This window comes from Colossoma macropomum, unplaced genomic scaffold (genome assembly GCF_904425465.1).
Source record: "Colossoma macropomum unplaced genomic scaffold, Colossoma_macropomum, whole genome shotgun sequence".
Lineage (NCBI taxonomy): Eukaryota > Metazoa > Chordata > Actinopteri > Characiformes > Serrasalmidae > Colossoma > Colossoma macropomum.
Window position 1 is genome coordinate 13,765,413 of NW_023494800.1, and position 18,945 is coordinate 13,784,357.

The following is an 18,945-nucleotide window of genomic DNA, read 5'->3' on the forward strand; positions in this document are numbered from 1 at the left end:
ATGTATTGCTGAATTGTTAAAATTTACTTTACCCTTTCATTTATAGCTTTGGAACACACTTCCAGTCTATATAAACCTACATCTTGTTATCGGTTTTGGACAGATCACGTTGGATCCTGTTGTCTGTCACCAAAGTTCTCAAAAGTATTTGATATCTCAAGCAACTAGGCAGTTACAGTGGACTTTTTTGAGGATATTTGCATGGTATAGTAAAATGCTCTCTTTTTGCCACATTGAGCAATCTAGATCTGGAACTGATGTTGTTGCACAACATAGTCTTAATTTCTTTGCATATGTATCAATCTTGTTTAAGTGTGGCCTGTAACGCATGTGGAAACATGCTGTTTTTCACAGTGGAAACATATTTTAAATATGCACCTGATGTTAATATGAACATTTGATTTTACCAGCAATAACTGTGTAATAAGATATTACTAGTAAATACTATTTATTCTTAAACCACTGTGTTGCACTAACGATAGTTCGGTAACCTCATATTTCAGCACATTTACCACCACAAAGGCAGAGAGTGTATTAACACTTGTACTAAAGGCTTAATACTCCTGTGTCTAGTCTTTTTAAACACTTCCAGACAGACCTTTTGTTTAAAAAATATTTATTTTCAGAGACACAAGTTTCCCTTGAGACAGTGAGTTGCAAACAGTTTCTCCCTGATACATGCTTTGTTTTCTGAATCTCTAAAATGCTGCTATGAGATGCCTCCCCATGTCTCTTTTCATGCCAGCGTGATAAAGGAACCTCTCTCAGAGAGTTCAGCAAGCTCCTGTAGGCAAAAAGGGGAAAAGTAAGGTTTGTGACCCATAATACATCCTGAAGTTTACATAGTTTGTTAATTCATATATTCAGACAAGTTTTAAAAAGGCTTCATGTCAGATCTGTATGGTTTTATACAAATGCTAAATCAATTATTACACTTTAATATGGTAGGTGTCATTTCATTCCCAGGGTTTTGCTGTGTATGAACCAGTGTGTTTTACCATAGTGCATAAATAAGGTACTACATAAATACTGCTTTATTTACTCATTCTTGCCCTGAAAGCACCCATGAAGGAAGTGCTTTGGCTTAGCTCTGGCTTTAGCTGTAAAGTTGAGGAAAGCCGTCTCACCTGACTGTAGCACAGGCTGGAACTGGCCAGCCATGCAGATCTCCTCCTGCTTTTGGCGCACAATGCGCTGGATGGCAGGGGGCAGGCCACGGGGGTTACGAGAGAAAACCAGGGCGTATCCGTCATCACAGGTGCCATCGTCTTTTAGGGTGCGGCATGCATAGGTGATGGCATAGTTGTCATAGTCGGTATCAATGACCCAGTAGTTGTCACCTGTATGAATATAGACCATGCTGTCATATAGATCATTAAGAATACAGGAATCTGATTGCTGAATGCTACTTTAATGAAAGGACCTGTGTTAGTGTGTATATTAACTGACCTCCACTGGACAGGTAGCTGGCCAGGCCCTGGTAGGTCATGAACATCTTTCCAGGGGTGGTGGGGTCAGGCACAGTATACTGGGCAGCCATATCAGCGCACACAACCCAGAATCTAGATGTGGAAAGGACGGTTAGCACAATTTTAGGTTTTTAAGTTCAATTTTTAATCTAAATCTAAACTTTGTTAAGATAAACTATGTTTGATAAACTGTGTTATCCTTCCATACTGTCTTATATATCTGCTTAAGTGTTGTAGCCTTAACTCACCCAAACAGAGTGACACGTCCCTTGGAGGAAGCAGTCATGGTGCCATCCTCATCAATAGTGTATTCTGCAGAAATGTTATCCTGGAGGAAGAGTCCCTCTGGGTCTTTCTTCTGCTGGGCGTACCATTTTCCTGCGTACTGTGAATGAAAAGCTCAGGTTAGAGGGCCTTATTCATATTAGCCATGGCAATTAGCAATATCTATACTGTACAGTTTCACCTAATAATGTGCCACCCAGGTCTTGACTCATTTTTCTTCATTCTTCTGTATTCTCTAGACTCACCTTTTTTGGATCAAAGTCCTGCTTGACTGTGAAGCTGTCCACCACACAGGAAGAAGACCAGCAGCGCTCAATATAGGACAAGAAGACCACGAGCAGGGCAAACTTGTAGTATTCCATTCTGTATGGCAGAGAGAAAGAGCACAGGTGATCTATCCACTCCCATGTCCACAAATAACTGTCCACAAATGCTGCTGTAATTTACTGCTGGTTCTGAAATATTTTCCTAAGAATGATTCCACCTGAGAATTCCTCTTTAGAAAGCAGTCCACCAGAAAAAATGTGTGGTACAGTCCGCTCCAAGTCTAATGCTTCAGAGATTCAGCACAACGTTTTTAGATCTTACCTGGTAGTTCTGATGTTGCTTGGAGTTAAAGGGATCAGAAGAAAGCAATGGTGTAGGACCTCTCTTTGTGGTTCTCCACCAGGCTCTGAAGTCTGCACAGAACAGGGCCCTCTTTATACCAACTCTACAGACAGGCTTATTGATTATTTTCACTTCTTGTAATTAAATAAGGTGCTTAAAGCTAGGGTTAATCCGGTTGTAGAAATCCTCAGAGTAATCTGGCTTCTTGGTTGAACACTCCCATGCTTGCCGTAAAAACAATTAAGCCTTTATATAACCCAAGGAGTTGTATTAGTTAAACCCAATGACAAAAGTCTGGTGACAACTGTAAATAAACAGGATCATCTCCTTATTGTCAGAGAACATTTCTGGGTCAGAATGTACCATGCATATTTTGAGCTTATTTGACATAATACATTACATATATAAGTTACTGGGCCAGGGGAGTTAGTTGTTAGTTGTTAGTTGTTAGTAATGACCCCATCTACTCTTAGTATGTGTTTCTTTTTCTTAGCGCGTTGGGTAATTACAAGACCTATGTCCAAAGAAAGCTGTTTAATGCAGGGAAAAGTTTTGCTTAAAATTGGATTCTAGTTCTGCTTCACTCCAGCAAAGGTTAAAATAAATCATGTTGCTATAGTTTCACCAACATTTTTACTTTGCAGTTCAGGGATGCCATTGTACATACTATAAAGCTGTAACATTGTTATATATATCCCAGTTGCAGAGTAATAAAATATATGCTGACACAGTAACATCTGGATGGTATTCTGCATTGTAAGCTTGGAGCTAGACAAATATTAACTACAAAGGCCATTCCTCATTAAAAACCACAAATCACTCTATTATAGTCTAACATTAGTCTAGTTCATATGCCCTTTGTGGGTAAGATTTTTTTAATGGTGATGTAAAAAGAGTTTACTTGTCTAAGTTTACCTATGATTCTCTCAGGATTTTTGTTTTTGGAATTTGCTTTAGTCTGAGCCAAGTCAAGTCACATGTCTTAATGTCTAATCCAGCATTTTATTTGATTAACATCTTGCCTTATAGTCACTTTTTGAGGCAACATGTCTGCTCAAAAATGACTGTGCTGTCCTTTAGTAGACCCAAAGCCAGTAATCGCTGATTCTCTTACTTTTATCTTTGCTTGTTATCTGAAGACCTAACAGTGCTCTACTGTTTTGGCAAAGGGACAGTGATTACGCTATGATTGTTGGTTACGATGTGGAGGTGCGTGTGCTAGTGTTTTCTCGATTATAATTGGCTCCTGATGTGATGTCCATAGTTACCGAACCAGCTTTGCTCGTTATGAGAACCTGTTGTGTAATTTTAAGCTCTAACAAGATTTCACCTTCACCTAAGTTTGAAATAATAGTTGTCATAGTCTAAATAGTTTAATAGATAACTATTACAGTGTGGTACCTAAAACTCATCTCTTCCTGTACATAATATCTTTTACCTCCTTCCCCATACTGTCTTATGGACCATAGATTATAAATATTATGTTATGTAAGAGCTTGAACTTAGATTCAGATCTAAATTTTCAGCTCTACATAGTTCAATAAACAAATAAATCAGTTAGTCTTGTACATATTTACATATTACTTTAGTAGAAGAATAAGTAATTCTTGAACTGTATCAGAGCAAGTCATTCTTGAGGTGAATGATGTAGCAAGAAAATAAAAGCATGCAAGTGAACTGCAGGACTGGAGAAACAACTATTTATTTTAAAGGCTGCTGTCACAGACACAGAGATAATAGCAGATATAGTAATTATAGCCCTCATGGTCTTATGTTTGCGTTTGTGGAGCTTGGTGGAATGAGCTACTGAAAGTTCATAGCATGTTTAACTATGACTATACAAAGCCTGTCACTGTTCTTAAATGGAATGGAATCATTTCACATTGCTGAGTTAAGAGTGCATTTCAAATTGCACAGCCACCATGTTGCGTCACCACATATGTATTTAAACATATATGTAGAATCAAGACTTTTCTAGCTGCTTCTTTTAGGCAACATGACCCACAATGAACTTCTCAGGTGACTGTTTCCCATGCGGCTGTGTAATCTCACACTGAGTGACCAATATTCTGTGAACACACCTGAGTAGCATTAGGACTGGATGGCCAATCAGTGTCCTTAAAGGCCCACAGGCACCTGTCACTTGTGTCAAAGGCAATGTGTACTCATGTCAATATGCTTGAAGAAAGAATACTAAGAGTTACATGCCATACTGAATAAGACAAGGATATGATGATAACCCGTCCCAGTGATAACTGCCTTGAGGAGACATGCTGAATTTGTGCTCGGCAGAGCTACAGTATTTAACTGTATCAGACACTGCTGCTCTTCTCATTAAAGCCAGCCTGAGCTCCTGGCATAGACCATAGATACACAGTTCAATGATATTGGCTATTTGCAGATGAGCTTTGTAAGGATTAGCACAGTTCTTTTTAAAGCCCTCTTCTTTCTTTGGCTGCTGTACTTCAAAGCTTTTGCTATATTTATACATGTAAACAGAAATACTGGGATGCAGATGTACTTAAGTTAGTAAGATGTACTCAGTGTAGTTGCCTTTCTTGTGCAGTAGAGCACATTGCATACCACATGCACTCTATGGAGTCTAGACACAACTTATCTTTTGGCTGATCATAAAATAATCTCATCTTTGGGTATTTGCCCTAAATTATCGCAGGAACTTAAACACATGACGTCAGTGTGCACTTACACCACACTGATTTTTAGTATGCAAGAGTTCCTAACTGTAACTTCTGGACCAGTTGTGCCCTCATAGGACCTTTATTCCAGCCCTGGCAGGCTCATTTCCTCCTGTTCCCCCAGTTTTGCATCCATAACTGTTCTGTTTTGCTTGTGCTCCACGTGGGCCTCCTCCCCTGGACTTGCAGCCTAATCTCCCACATTCCCCATGTGATTAGGCCTGGCCCCCAGCCAGCCTGTACAGGCTTGCAGTGCTCAGTGCAGGCTCAGCCGCGAGGACTTTGAGCACATGTTCCCACAGGCGTATGCATTGGACCAGGCTTGGGATCTTCGCTAAGTCTTGGCCTTATTCACTTTGCTAAGTTTAAAAGTGTAAATCATTTTGGTAATACAGAGTGAATAGCATAGCATAGCATAGCATATTTACTGTTAATGAGACTGCAAAGTGGTCTCTCTTTAATCTCTTTTTAGTTTTCCTTTGTATATGTAAAAATGTAGTCTTGAGTCTAGTCATCATGTACCATGATACCCACAGTGGAGGAAATGTTATCAATTTACAATAGAAGGTGGAATCTGACTAGGTGTGTTTAGCTTCAGTGAGGAGTGAGTGATTTGCTAGAACTGCTTGCACTGCATCTTGTCATTTATGTTAATACAGTATAGTAGATGTGAATAGTTCTTTTGCAGTTATCTAATATTTTGAAATGACATAATGGTTTTTTTTGTAACAAAGTACTGTGCACAATTCAGATACCACCATTTCATTTATTTTATTTGTAGGGAAAAAGTCTACACCTCCAAAGTTTGTTTGCATTTTGTTCTTTTCACAATCCAAGCAATCCGAAACTCATTCAGTAATGTTGAGGCCCGGGCTGGTGGCCGGTCCATTGTTCAGAAAACACCAGCAGATTGACCTCAGCAGTGTGTTTAAGGTCGTTATCTTGGTGTAGAATTATTTTTTACTAATCAGACATTACTCTAAGGGTTTTCTTGAGGGTATGATTTATCAGAATTTTTTGTATTTATCAGCATTCCTAATGCCTTCAATCACAAACAAATCACAAACTCTATATCGTTGCAGACCAAAGAAAAACAAGTATTTCCAAAATGGTAACTTTACAGAAAAAGGTAAAAACGTTTTTTTTTTACAAAACAATTTAGGAGCACTTCTATTGGTCCAATAATCATAAAATATTCACACAATGCAAACGACAGCTGCTGGGATCAAATTATGCATACAACTAAAAATCACAAAAAATGGAGATTTTTTTGACTGCAACGATATGTTGTTATACATACCCAAACTGCACTGATCCTCCATCATGCTCGACTGATGGTTGTAGACATGGTTCACAGAGTCTTTCATTGTTTCAGTAGTGTACAAACTGCTTTCTGTTACTTTGAAAGATCTCACGTTTTGACTTATTGGTCCATAAAACCTTCCTCCACATATCAGATGTCCTATTTCAGAGTTCTAATGCAAATATTCTTGTTTTTTGTCTTCCTTTTCTCAATAATGGCATCTTGACAGCTACACATCCTTTCAGACACTTAGCATTGAGTTGTCTTCTCACAGTGGAAGGATGATTTTTTTGAGATCTAAAGCAAGAGTGGAGCTTAATTTTCTTTCATCTCTCAGAGATGAAAGTTTTAAGTGCTGTCTATCTGATGGTGACAGTTTTGGTGGTCTACCAGGTCTTGCATGTTTGTTAGGAGCCCAATTTTCTGTGTATCTTTTACTTATTTTCCTTTGACTTTCTCCTTCATCATGCATTTGGATTATCTTATATCTAATCTCATCAGAATTATCTCCTTAAGCCATTTTAGATGCATATGAGAAAGACATCTGCAAGCTAAGATGTGTTTAGGTAGTTTTCTGTTAACACATCTTTTCGTTTCCTTTCTGATACTAAAAATGAATAAATGTTCTTGACTAGAAAATTGAATGAACGAAAGGATGGTCTTGTTCTGTCTTTTTGGACAGTGAGATGTAAATAGACACCCTACACTCTCTTGTGCTTAATGTCTCAAACAACTGAGGTCTGAGAGACAGAATGCCTTTATATCTCCACTTTTCCTCAGTATCAAAAAATATGAAAGAGCATGGCAGCTTTATTTAGCCTTATGGTTGAGATGCCTTCAGTCTGGCATCTTCCTTGTAGGGACACTACTCATACTGTGCTGTTGTTCATTAGATCGCTTGTCATTGCAATACTATTATGCGCATTAAATCAATGTCTCATTTGGACCCAGAGTCAGTGGGACATCGCAAACTGTGTTCTGCTGCCCCCCTCTGGGCATTTTAAACATTGCACTTGTCTGAGCAACAGGACAGCATTCAGACATCTGTATGTATTTATAGGTATATGAAAGTTCTGTGTGCCTTAATATTCACTATCCATTCAGTTAAGCTGACAATTTCATTTTCAAAATGAATTTTTCATTGTATTGACCATTTTTTTTGAAGAGGTAAGAAAACCCCCTATGCATTTTCCATTCAATATTTCTGGCCACTAGGTGGTATTTTGGCTGTTCTGGTATTCCAAGCAGGTGCACTTCTTCAGAGATTTGGTGAATTTTATTGTATATTACTGTACATAAAGGAGACTGATATGAAGATGGGCAATACTTTATTATTTGTACTTGTAGCTGCCCATTTTGCAACCAGTATGAAAGTCAAGTGAATGATCTCATTCTCAGTCACTCACTCACTCACACATGTTGGAAGGCTTTGTCCTCACTGTAGATTACTATGCACAGGTATTGAGCTATTAATGTGGTGATAATCCTCCTGACCTTTTGCTTAAGATGGTTACTGGGTCTTTATATAGATATGTGTTAATGACATTTTCTTATTTAGGCTCACTATTATTTACCTGCTAGGGACCACATCACTTAATATTCAGTAATCAATATGGTACAAAATGCCCTCAGTATAGACTTACTTTAAAGACATATAATCACATAAAAACAGTGAGTATGAATTACTAGTCTTAAAGATGTTACAAATGTGTACAATGATTTGTTTATTATTTCTTTTCATCTTAGAGGAGGGTAGTTTTGCTGCTCTCTTGGTGAGTGTAAAGGAGGGGACCAGGGTGCTGAGATAATCAGCTAGTGGCCTGGCTAAATAGGGCTTAGGAATGAGGAGTGTGTTTTTAATAAGAACATAAAGAGCTTGTGTCACAAAGGCCTGGGAGAGGAGACAAGGGGAACAAACCAAACACACATCTTCAGCCCAGCACATCTGTGGTACATTTTAACTGAAAAGATCTTCAACAAAATGTCTGTTTCCTGCTGATGCAGAAAAGAGGAGTAAAGAAGACAAAGGTAGTACATCGTGGCAGTGGACCCCAGCTTTGCGACTCATCACCTGATCAGTTTTGCATGAGCAGATCCTGGTTCACCTTCAACACTATTAGGGAAACACCTTGCTGATGACAGTCGGATTGGACTCAGGTCGCCCCTGCTGCTGCAGGTGTTTCTCCACACGATTGGGTCCTACTCTACTGTCCTTCGTTTTCTTGACAGTTTCAGGATCATGTGCTGCGAATATATTTCTCTCTTTTAGGCAACAATAGACTTAAACCTTGTTTGAACCTCCTGAGGTGATTACAGGCCAGTACTGGGACAGGGGCGGAATATCCCAAACCCAAGATGAGTGTCAAAAGCGAAGATGTGGAGAAATTCCTGGATGGAAACCCGGACTTCGCTAAGAAGTACTTCGCTAAAAAACTCAAACCTGGAGCTGTGGCCTCTGTGATGGGAATCCCAGAGTCCAAGGTGGATTTGAAGTCTTTTGAAGAAGTTTGTCAAGTAGAGGAGGGCGAAATGTTCTTTGATTTAATCAAAGACATGCAGGAGAACGTCAACATGGAGAAAGTGATCTTCAAGATCCTGAAGAGAATCAGTGCTCTGATTCATGCTGACCGCTGCAGCTTGTTCATGTACCGCCAGAGAAACGGCATTGCTGAACTGGCCACTCGACTATTCGATGTCAACACTACAGCCAATCTGGAAGAATGTATGGTACCTCCAGACTCAGAGATTGTCTTTCCTCTTGATATTGGTATAGTAGGGCATGTTGCTCAAACCAAAAAACCCATCAATGTCAAGGATGTTAATGAGGTAAGAAATATATTTATATAATTTAGCAAAAAGCTACTTTAAACAATTCATGATCTTTATTTCAACAATGGTGTACATGCTTTATAATATCTTCTTTCATAAATTAATCAATTCAGTAAAAACATGTAAGCAACAATGATCTACATATACAGATGCAGTATAGTACATACATATTTTAGGATACGTAAATCCTCTTGACATAATCCATTTATTTCTGGGGATTATTTCACATGTGGCATTTGTTGGTGTCAGCAAGAATGTCCAATTGAAAAGTTTTTGTGTTTTCACTCAAAAGACTGTTTGTGCTTTTTTTGTTTTTATTTACCTCTGTTCATTCTGCATCATTATTGAAAATAGACAAACAGGCCTGAACTCCAGACCTATTACATGTCAGGGTAAACAACCTCACTACAATTTAACCATTTATTAATTGTAGTTCAGCATCAGTGTATAATCATGGACACAGCAAACATCTCTTACTACAGCATTATTTGTGGTAGACTGCTGTGTAGAAGTAAACCCAAGTACTCCCGCTCAGCAAACTGTGCCTATATCTCAAAAGTTTGGACACACCTACTGATAGAAGCTTTGCTATTTTCCACATTTTAGAATAATAGTGAAGAGATAAAAACTATATTATATTCTTCAGTGTAGTCAACTTCTGCCTCGAAGACAGCTTTGCACAGGCTTTCTGAAGGTCTTGAGGAAGTTTCACATATTAGAATCAGAATCACTTTATTTCTGCAAGTGTGTTACACATACTAGGAATTTGTCTTGGTGAGTGCACACACCTGTGACATGTAACAGAACAGACAAGCATGCAGACTAGTAACATAAGCTGGCTTTTTGAAAACTACTATTTGACTGTTACAGAGGAGACATACAGTACTGTACAAACCTTGGTCGCCTAAGCAAATTTATTTTAAACCTTTTATCTGTCAATAAGTCCTTGTAAAAACACCATATATCATTAGAATAAATGTTAAGTTTATCTCCTCGAGACCTCCATTGGATGGATTTGTTGAAATCCATCAGCATGCTTGATTTATTGTAATGAAGTATTGATTAGCCAAACCAGGTATTGGATGATAACTACAAATAATGCTGGGCTGCCATGAGTAGATGTTTGGAAATGGTTAAACAAACATATGGACATAAAATCACTACTTACTGTATTAATGTTAGTTGTATTTATTCTACAGTTAATGCTTATTGCCCAGTTAAATAGCTTTTTAATTTTCTCAGGTGCCTAAAACATTTACACAGAACTGCCATATATGTTAAAAAAAAAGGCAATGTAAATAATCATACATAAGAATATTCACTACTTCACTAATTATATCTTAGACACAAATTTTAGATTAGATCAAAATATCTTTAAAATGATGAAAAACCTCCACTCAATCAGGTACGTCCAAACCTTTGACTTTTTGGTATTCTATCGTATGGGCACAGGGTTGAGATATGAGATCTGCTGCATTCATTTACAAATAAACTTTCAAACTTTGAAGCCTTAGTGTCACTGTAGTATTACAATAGCTGTGAGATTAACTTATGTTAATCATTCCAGAACAGCCACTTCAGCTCCTTTGTTGACGAACTGACAGAGTACACTACACGCAACATCTTGGCTGCACCCGTCATGAACGGAAAGGATGTGGTGGCCGTCGTCATGGCCGTCAATAAGACTACTGGACCCTATTTCACAGACGAGGATGAAGATGTGAGTCACCACCCACCGCTTAATGCCCCCCAAAACGACACTCTGTCACGTATATCTGCTGTATCTGATTGTTTGGAACAAACCTTAATAGAAGGTCTTTGATGGGCAGCAGTTCAGTGGTGCTGAAGTATGCCATGTGCTCTTGATTCGCCATGCATGAACTACTATGTTCTTAGTTTAAAGGAAGCAGATTGTTTAAAGTGGACGCTGCTTGCCATATTATATATTATCTGCATAATTATCATTTAAAGACAGATATCAGAAAAGCTGTAGGCTAGTGCACAAATGCAATGTTTGACTAAGGAAAAAATAACTTTTATAGCCTAGCAGTCATTTGGAGAACATTTCAAATGACTGCTGTCAGTTCTCTGCACTGAATTATGTGTGTTGGTGCAGTGCATTATGGGAGGGGGGTATTACCCTACTGCCCTTCTTAAGCTGGACAACAAGCAAAGGCTTACACATCTCTGGAGGTTTATAAGATATCTGTGAAGGAAATCTGTTATAAAGGTCAGACACATAAATATGGTGTTGTCCAGTAATGCTCTGGCCATTCCAAATGTTCCCTCGCTGTTTATTCATGCCTTAAAAACATTCTTCTAGATTAACTAAATCATTCTCCACATGTTGCACAAACATATTACTGTATCTTTGTGTTTAAATATTCCATGTTGAATGTGTATAGATGGTATTTAAAGTCTTTTCCATGTTCAAACTGTTCATTTTTCTTCACAGCTTTTTTTAAAGTATCTGAAAGTTGGCACTTTGAACTTGAAGATTTACCACCTGAGCTACCTACATAACTGTGAGACACGTAAAGGGCAGGTGAGTATGTGAGCGTGTCCTCTTGGATATCATATGTACAGCAGCCCTAATGTTGCCCAAAATAAGAGATTCTAATCTTTGATCTCCTCTGCGAACAGCTGCTCTTGTGGTCTGCTAACAAAGTGTTTGAAGAGCTCACAGACATCGAGCGTCAGTTTCACAAAGCTCTGTACACAGTGCGGGCGTACCTCAACTGTGACCGGTACTCTGTGGGCCTGCTGGATATGACTAAGGAAAAGGTACATTCAGACAGTATGAGGAATAAACACACTCTACTTTTCCATGTGTTAACCCATACCTACACATTACATAATTAATTACATTTACATACTGTTTATGTTCTGCATTGATAGGCTTGTGTCTGCACTTTTTCTGTTTGTTTCAATGTCCAACAATTGCATAAACATGGCAAGACTGTATATGCAATATATTTTCATGAAATTTAAATTATATGTCCCACTTATAAACACAAATGTGGTATTGAGTGAAAACTTAGAATCCACACTTTTGACAGAACCTATGAAATAATAAATATAAAATTATAACATGCCTTCGTCATCACCAGCGTTAATTTAAACTTCTAAGGTTTAAATGCCCTTTCACCAAAAACATTTGTCAAAGTTTATGCTAGATTAATACTTTTCTCTTGTGTGCTCTTGTACAGGAATTTTTTGACATCTGGCCTGTGCTGATGGGAGAGCAGGCACCGTACTCTGGGCCTGTGACACCAGATGGGAGGGTACGTGTCTGAGCAGCTTTTGGAGCTGGATGATTCACTTTGCACCTAAGCTTGTCAAATGACCTGAAGACTTGTTTATTTGTTCTTACAGGAAATCAACTTCTACAAGGTTATTGACTACATTTTGCACGGGAAAGAGGAAATCAAAGTCATACCGTAAGTTTTTGCCTTTTGTTGTTCACTCCTGAATTCTGGTATAAGGATCGAAATTACTTAAAGGCAACTTCAAAAATTAAAATAAATAAAAAAACAGATAATAAATAAATGAATATAAATATATTTCATGATATCATTGGTGTAAGAACAAAAATTCTTCAAAACGGTAATTTTACAGGAGAAGGAAAAAACATTCTTAGTTCTGAATGGAAGATAATGTAACAAGATTTTATTTTAAATAATTTTAGAGCAGTTCTACAGGTCTGTTCATCATGAAATGTTCACACAATGTAAGGGACAATGAAAAAAAATAAAAAATGACAGAAATGGAATACAAGGTTTTGTTCTGACAGAAATATACAAACTTATCAGTGGAATCTATATGGCTGATATATTTTTGTTTTTGTTACAGAAATCCACCTGCAGACCACTGGGCACTGGCCAGTGGGTTACCCACTTATGTAGCAGAGAGTGGTTTTGTAAGTATTGTGCCTTTCCATTTTTTACAGTATATTCATTAGGCCTGAAAGTCACGTTGTAACGCTGTGTATGATTTTCTGTATTGTGTTTAAGATTTGCAATATCATGAATGCAGCAGCAGAGGAAATGTTCACCTTTCAGGTAGCAGTCCATGGTTTCTACCGAAAAACTATATTTAAAATTTTACATCTAAAATAGCAAAATGTGAACTCCAGGGTTGCATTATGAGTTCAGAAGTCTTCATCTATACCAAGCATTTGTCTCCTTCTGATGTAGACTGAACCTCTTGATGACAGAGGCTGGACCATTAAAAATGTGCTGTCTCTACCAATCGTCAATAAGAAGGAAGAAATAGTGGGAGTGGCAACTTTCTTTAACAGAAAAGACGGCAAGCCATTTGATGAACAGGATGAACAACTAATGGAGGTATTGTTTTTTGGTTGACCAACACAGAATCCCCAGTTTAGAAGCTATGTTTTTTTTTCTCCTAGTGCTTTTAGAGCATCAGTCTCTGGGTGATTAACCAGTCAGAATCAAACACTAACAGCATGTGCATGACAATAAGAATTTGATTCAACAAATGATCATTTTTTAAAGGCTTTGACCCAGTTTCTGGGCTGGTCAGCACTCAACCCGGACACCTACGATAAGATGAATAAACTGGAGAACAGAAAGGATATTGCCCAGGACATGGTCTTGTACCATGTCAAGTGTCGAGATGATGAGATTCAGAATGTCCTTGTAAGTTCAAGTCTTTGAATCAGTTGTATTTTCTCTATCTAATAATGCAGACAAATAGACTTTGATTATTTTTTTGAACATTCTAGAAAACCAGGGAGGTTTATGGGAGAGAACCAAGAGACTGTGAAGAGGATGAACTTTGGCAGATCCTGGTATGTACAGTCTGTTAAACCTCACAGTCTACATTTAAAATTCTAATTATTTCGATATGTATATGCATTGTAAAGGTGGTAGCACCCTCAAACAGTACACTAACATTGTTGAAAGCAAAAAAAAGAGAAAAGTCCACAATTTACATCAGTACATTCACTTTTAAAGTATTATAAGCAAAATGTATTATAAGCAAACTGTTGTCTTCTTTATCCATTATCTTTGCCTATAGAAAAAACAACTTCCAGGGCCAACCAAATTTGAGATCTATGAGTTCCGGTTTTCAGACTTTGACTGCACTGAAATGGACTTGGTGTTGTGTGGGATCCAAATGTACTACGAAGTTGGAGTGGTCAAGAAATTCCAGATCCCTCAGGAGGTCAGTGTTCACACTGGTTAGGGGAATCAAATGGCACTACGCAACCATATGCTTAGTGTATCCCTGTTCATAAAGAAAATTAATGAAGAACTCAAGATAGTAATGCTTTGATTATTTTAACTATTAGGTTCTAGTACGATTTATGTACTCAGTCAGCAAAGGCTACAGGCGGATCACCTACCACAACTGGCGCCATGGCTTCAATGTTGGACAAACCATGTTCACACTACTGACGGTATGAACCTCTTCTCTTACATCACCAATGCAATGCAGTGTAATAATTTGCTTAAAAAATGCTTTTGTTGCATCTACTCTAAATTCAAGAGAAGCTATAGAGAAGCAATAGAAGCTACAATTACAGTGTGTTATTTGTGGACTCAGACAGGGAAGCTGAAGCGGTACTACACAGATTTGGAGGTAATGGCCATGATCACAGCTGGTTTCCTGCACGATATTGATCACAGAGGCACCAATAATCTCTACCAAGTGAAGTGAGTTAATAACTATCACTGCAGAACTTGATTTATACAACAATTTTAATTATATGCAGCAGTTACTCAGAGTACATATAAGACAGGCAATCTTGTAAGAATTTAACATTTCTTTTTGTATTTGTTTTCTTTGTGATCAGATCTCAAAATCCACTAGCAAAGCTGCATGGCTCCTCCATTCTGGAGAGGCATCATTTAGAATTTGGCAAGTTTTTGCTTGCAGATGAGGTAAGAGTTTGCATCTTAAATAAATAATGCTCTCTCACATCAAAGTAAGTGAGAAACCATCATAACCACATAACCAAAAGGACTGATCTTGACCTTTTGCATTTCTCCCCAGTCTTTAAACATTTTCCAAAACCTCAACAGAAGACAGACAGAGCATGTTTTCCACCTGATTGATATTGCCATTATCGCAACTGACCTTGCCTTGTACTTCAAGTGAGTTATCATTATTTGACCAGTATTATTATTTCAGAGTATCATTTGCCCTTGAACCTATAGTGTGGTTACATGTAAATTCGCTCTCTGTTGTTAACAGGAAGAGGACGATGTTCCAGAAAATTGTGGATCTCTCAGAGACGTATGAGGATGAGAAGAAATGGGTTGATTTTATGTCTCTGGAAACAACAAGGAAGGAGATTGTAATGTGAGAGTAAACAATTTAAAGTTGCATAAAGCTCTCTAGGACACAAACTTGGCAAACTGTGAAGTAGTCTCACATTCCTGATTGAAAGTAATAAAGGCTTGTTTATAAGGATCTGTTCTCATTCCACCGAACAAACAGGGCCATGATGATGACAGCTTGTGATCTGTCGGCCATCACCAAGCCATGGGAAGTTCAGAGCAAGGTGAGCGCTGACAGGGTTTATTGTCTAATGTGGAGTAATACAGAATAACAAAGTCTTGGAGCTCATATACATGACTCTTTGATTGTCCCCAGGTGGCCCTCTCTGTTGCAGCAGAATTTTGGGAGCAGGGTGACTTAGAGAGGACAGTTCTTGAACAGCAACCAATTGTAAGTACTTTTAGGTTTGGCTGTTTTTTTATGTCTGTGTTGGTTAGCTTAAGTTGAAGCAGTACACTCAGGTCTGATTCTCGAGTAAACTTGCAGTGTTTTTTCATTTATCCTATATTTATCATTAATTAATTTATCCTACATTTTATCTTCAGCCCATGATGGATCGGAACAAAGCAGCAGAATTACCCAAGCTTCAGTGTGGTTTCATAGACTTCGTCTGCACTTTTGTCTACAAGGTAATGTGTAGCAGTATTCTTTAATTATGACTAAACTGCATGAATTGTGTTATGCTCTGCTTCTGTGTAGCAGGTATATCTTTAAGGTCCAAAGGCCAGTGTGACATTACATAAACTTCTCCTGTACAGGAGTTCTCTCGTTTCCACCCAGCCATCCAGCCCATGTTTGATGGCATCCTGAACAACAGGAAAGAGTGGAAGGCCTTGCAGGAGGCATATGAAGCAAAGCTGAAGGCAGCTGAAGAAGAAGCGAAGGCAAGGCAGGAGGCTGCGGCAGCCAAACATGGTTTGAATTATATATTACTTTTTATCAGTAAGACTAAACACTTTTAAATAAATAGGACCTGCGTTTTTGTTAGGTACTTATTTTCTATTCTTCTTCTACAGCTACTAATAACAATGCCAGCGGAGGTTCATCAGGATCCAAGACCTGCTCAATCTGCTAAAACTGAGGGACCATTTGGAAGGGCAACAGCCACTAAAGGCACAGGGGGAAAACCTCACCCCAGAACACAAGGACGCAGGAAAAAGAATAAGTGGGCCACACGTTTTCAATGCATCATATACTATCATAAGGCTTAACCAGGGGTGTCAAACTGGGTTCCTTCTGAGCCACAGATCTGCAGAGATTAGCTTTCTGTCTCATTAAACACCACTGATTCAACGTATCAGCTAATTAACAAGGCCTTCATGAACTGAATTCAGAGTTTAGAAGAGGGAAAATGTTCATCTCTTCTGAGCTGTGGCCCGGAGGGAATCCAGCTTGACCCTTCTGCTTGAGACCAACTGGGGCCTGACATCAAATTCTTTTAAAAAATTAAGTTTGGCTCTTAATTGTATCATTGTTTTCTATTAACATGTTTATATGTTTTGGCTTGGTTTTGTTGAGTAATTACCTCGTGATGTCACTGGGCAACATCTATTATTTACAAGATATTTTAAAAGAAAATTCAGTTTGGAGTGTGCATATCACAAAGAGGGTTGCACTTAATCTACATCACAATGCAACGATAGATGATATACCTGTTATTTCATTTTTTTCGGAGACAAATTTAAAGTTTTGAAATCAACTGTGGTAACTGTGATACTTCTTGTTAGTCACTGAAAATTAGTTACTGTACAAGTACAGTTACATTTATTTGTACAAGTTTGTCACGTGGTCTCTAGATCCACTTAATTTATCCAAAGTATGAATGTAATTGAGTGTCAATAATTGAAATTTAAGATGTAGAATAAGTGTAATTTGGAAAATTAATGCTGTATCTATGATTACTTCCCATTACCCATTATCCCATTAGCATTACTATTATATGCCTGAGAATTTCCTTTAAATTTGTGCATTAATATGCGTTCCATAAACATATTTGGGTCATAGAATGCATAATACTGAACACTGTCCTTCCTGAGGTGACCAAACATTAAACAGAAAATGGGTAATGGCTAATGGACGGACATGTAATATGTGCTTTGTTTGCTTGGAGATCAGTATGTACGAAGAGAAAAGCATCAGTAGTATCAGATTCAATGTTGCACTTATGTTCTATTTTGACCACTTGAGAGACCTGCAATTTGAACATTTATTTCCATCATTATTTATATCAGGTGCTAGTATTCTTCTGCTTTGCTGAAGAAAACACTAGTACTTGATGGTTCCCCTTACAAGACATGAAACTGGAGGAAATACTGATGCCAGTGGCCTTGAAACCATACATCTAATGAATTCTCAGCTAACCTCTGATGACACAAAACCTATGGATGTTACAGCTATCTGTAATGATACAGCAAGAGTATTCAGACAGGGGTATGATGTCTCCTATTTTGTGTGATCTTCATGGAGGAAGGAAGTGTCTTTCTTCCATTACCTGTCTATGAGACAGTCTCAGAAAATCAAGACAGCAATGTCTTCATTCTGTACATAAACATGTAGGTGAGACAGACTTTAGAATGAGAGCATGTCACTGGATTATACTGTAAAGCACCTGAATTATGGCAGTTATTTTTGCTATTTAAAGTTTGCTGCTTTGATTGCGCATATGCAACACTAGTTGCCTAAAGGGAAATCAAGCCAACTTGTCATAAATAAAACAAGACAGTGTAGAACTGGTCTTAACTTTAATGTGATTAATTTGTCATTGTATTGCTTTTAAGATACTGCCCCACTCCAACGTTTGATAAATCATCCTGTAAAGCTGTTTCTGTATGCTCTCCACAAAAAAGAATTAAAGTACGTATTTTTATGAACTTCTTTTTTTTGGAATTATGTTTGGTTAATGGTCAGTGAGAGTAAATGTATGGATTTAAGATTTAATCCAAGCCATAAATTCATGGCACTATTTTTGATGTTCTATTTCCACTAGCCCTTTAATTAGCTTGTCATCTCACAGCCGTTTATGAGCAGTGACTCACTCCTTAGTAAAGCCTCTTATCTTATACAAACTATCAGCAGTTTCCACCCCTCTAGCTCAGTGCTTGCCTGCCTGTAACCTGCTAAGGTTACTTTAGTAACTGTAGCTCTTGCCCTCTCTAGGAATTTCCTTATAAAGAAAATAATACATAATACACAGTTTGATGCTGTGCCTGTGTTGCTTCTATCATTTCACATTTCTGTTTTGTTATTGTGTTGATTCATTGTCATCGCTAAAATATGTACATTCTCTAAATTGTAGTTCCTGTTACTTGTTTCATTTACATCAAAGTTTGTCATTCAGTTCCAACAATATAAACTACTGGAACGGGAATAGTCTGGGACCACCGCAAGCCTAGTTGGGTAAAACCTGCAGTAAGTTGTGTTGTACAAACTCAGCACTTTCTCGTAT

The 18,945-nt window shown here is 38.0% G+C and overlaps 2 protein-coding genes across 3 annotated transcripts; one reads left to right on the forward strand and one right to left on the reverse strand.

The window, feature by feature from the left end:
- Positions 1–599: 599 nt before the first annotated feature.
- Positions 600–2,414, reverse strand: rbp4l (retinol binding protein 4, like). The gene is made up of 6 exons (XM_036587551.1): positions 2,343–2,414; positions 2,000–2,117; positions 1,718–1,854; positions 1,450–1,562; positions 1,128–1,340; positions 600–784 (listed from the first exon to the last, which is right to left on the reverse strand). The coding sequence occupies exons 2-6, from the start codon at positions 2,114–2,116 to the stop codon at positions 774–776; spliced, it is 591 nt and encodes a 196-aa protein (XP_036443444.1). The 5' UTR covers position 2,117; positions 2,343–2,414; the 3' UTR covers positions 600–773.
- pde6b (phosphodiesterase 6B, cGMP-specific, rod, beta) lies at positions 2,076–18,350 on the forward strand. 2 transcript variants are annotated; one of them, XM_036587548.1, is made up of 22 exons: positions 2,076–2,143; positions 10,759–10,911; positions 11,647–11,736; positions 11,835–11,975; positions 12,401–12,475; positions 12,567–12,631; positions 13,044–13,110; positions 13,205–13,252; positions 13,388–13,537; positions 13,709–13,852; positions 13,939–14,004; positions 14,235–14,381; positions 14,509–14,616; positions 14,763–14,872; positions 15,013–15,100; positions 15,213–15,313; positions 15,414–15,521; positions 15,660–15,723; positions 15,816–15,890; positions 16,046–16,129; positions 16,259–16,415; positions 16,517–18,349. In XM_036587548.1, exons 2-22 carry the CDS (start codon positions 10,831–10,833, stop codon positions 16,573–16,575), a joined length of 2,028 nt encoding a protein of 675 aa, XP_036443441.1. In that variant the 5' UTR covers positions 2,076–2,143; positions 10,759–10,830; the 3' UTR covers positions 16,576–18,349. The 2 variants fall into 2 exon arrangements, with proteins under 2 accessions (XP_036443441.1, XP_036443440.1); XM_036587547.1 differs by lacking the exon at positions 2,076–2,143 and adding an exon at positions 6,858–9,188 and having other exon boundaries at positions 16,517–18,350.
- The last annotated feature ends 595 nt before the right edge of the window (positions 18,351–18,945 follow it).

Bases quoted from the DNA above. Each gene is read 5' to 3' on its own strand.
- rbp4l (XM_036587551.1), bottom strand. From the start codon at position 2,116: ATGGAATACTACAAGTTTGCCCTGCTCGTGGTCTTCTTGTCCTATATT. The intron at 1,563-1,717 runs GTGAGTTAAGGC...TTCCACATCTAG, and splicing joins GGACGTGTCACTCTGTTTGG to ATTCTGGGTTGTGTGCGCTG. The intron at 1,341-1,449 runs GTCAGTTAATAT...ATATTCATACAG, and splicing joins CAGCTACCTGTCCAGTGGAG to GTGACAACTACTGGGTCATT.
- pde6b (XM_036587547.1), top strand. From the start codon at position 8,718: ATGAGTGTCAAAAGCGAAGATGTGGAGAAATTCCTGGATGGAAACCCG. The intron at 13,853-13,938 runs GTAAGTTCAAGT...TGAACATTCTAG, and splicing joins ATGAGATTCAGAATGTCCTT to AAAACCAGGGAGGTTTATGG. The intron at 16,130-16,258 runs GTAATGTGTAGC...TCTCCTGTACAG, and splicing joins TCTGCACTTTTGTCTACAAG to GAGTTCTCTCGTTTCCACCC.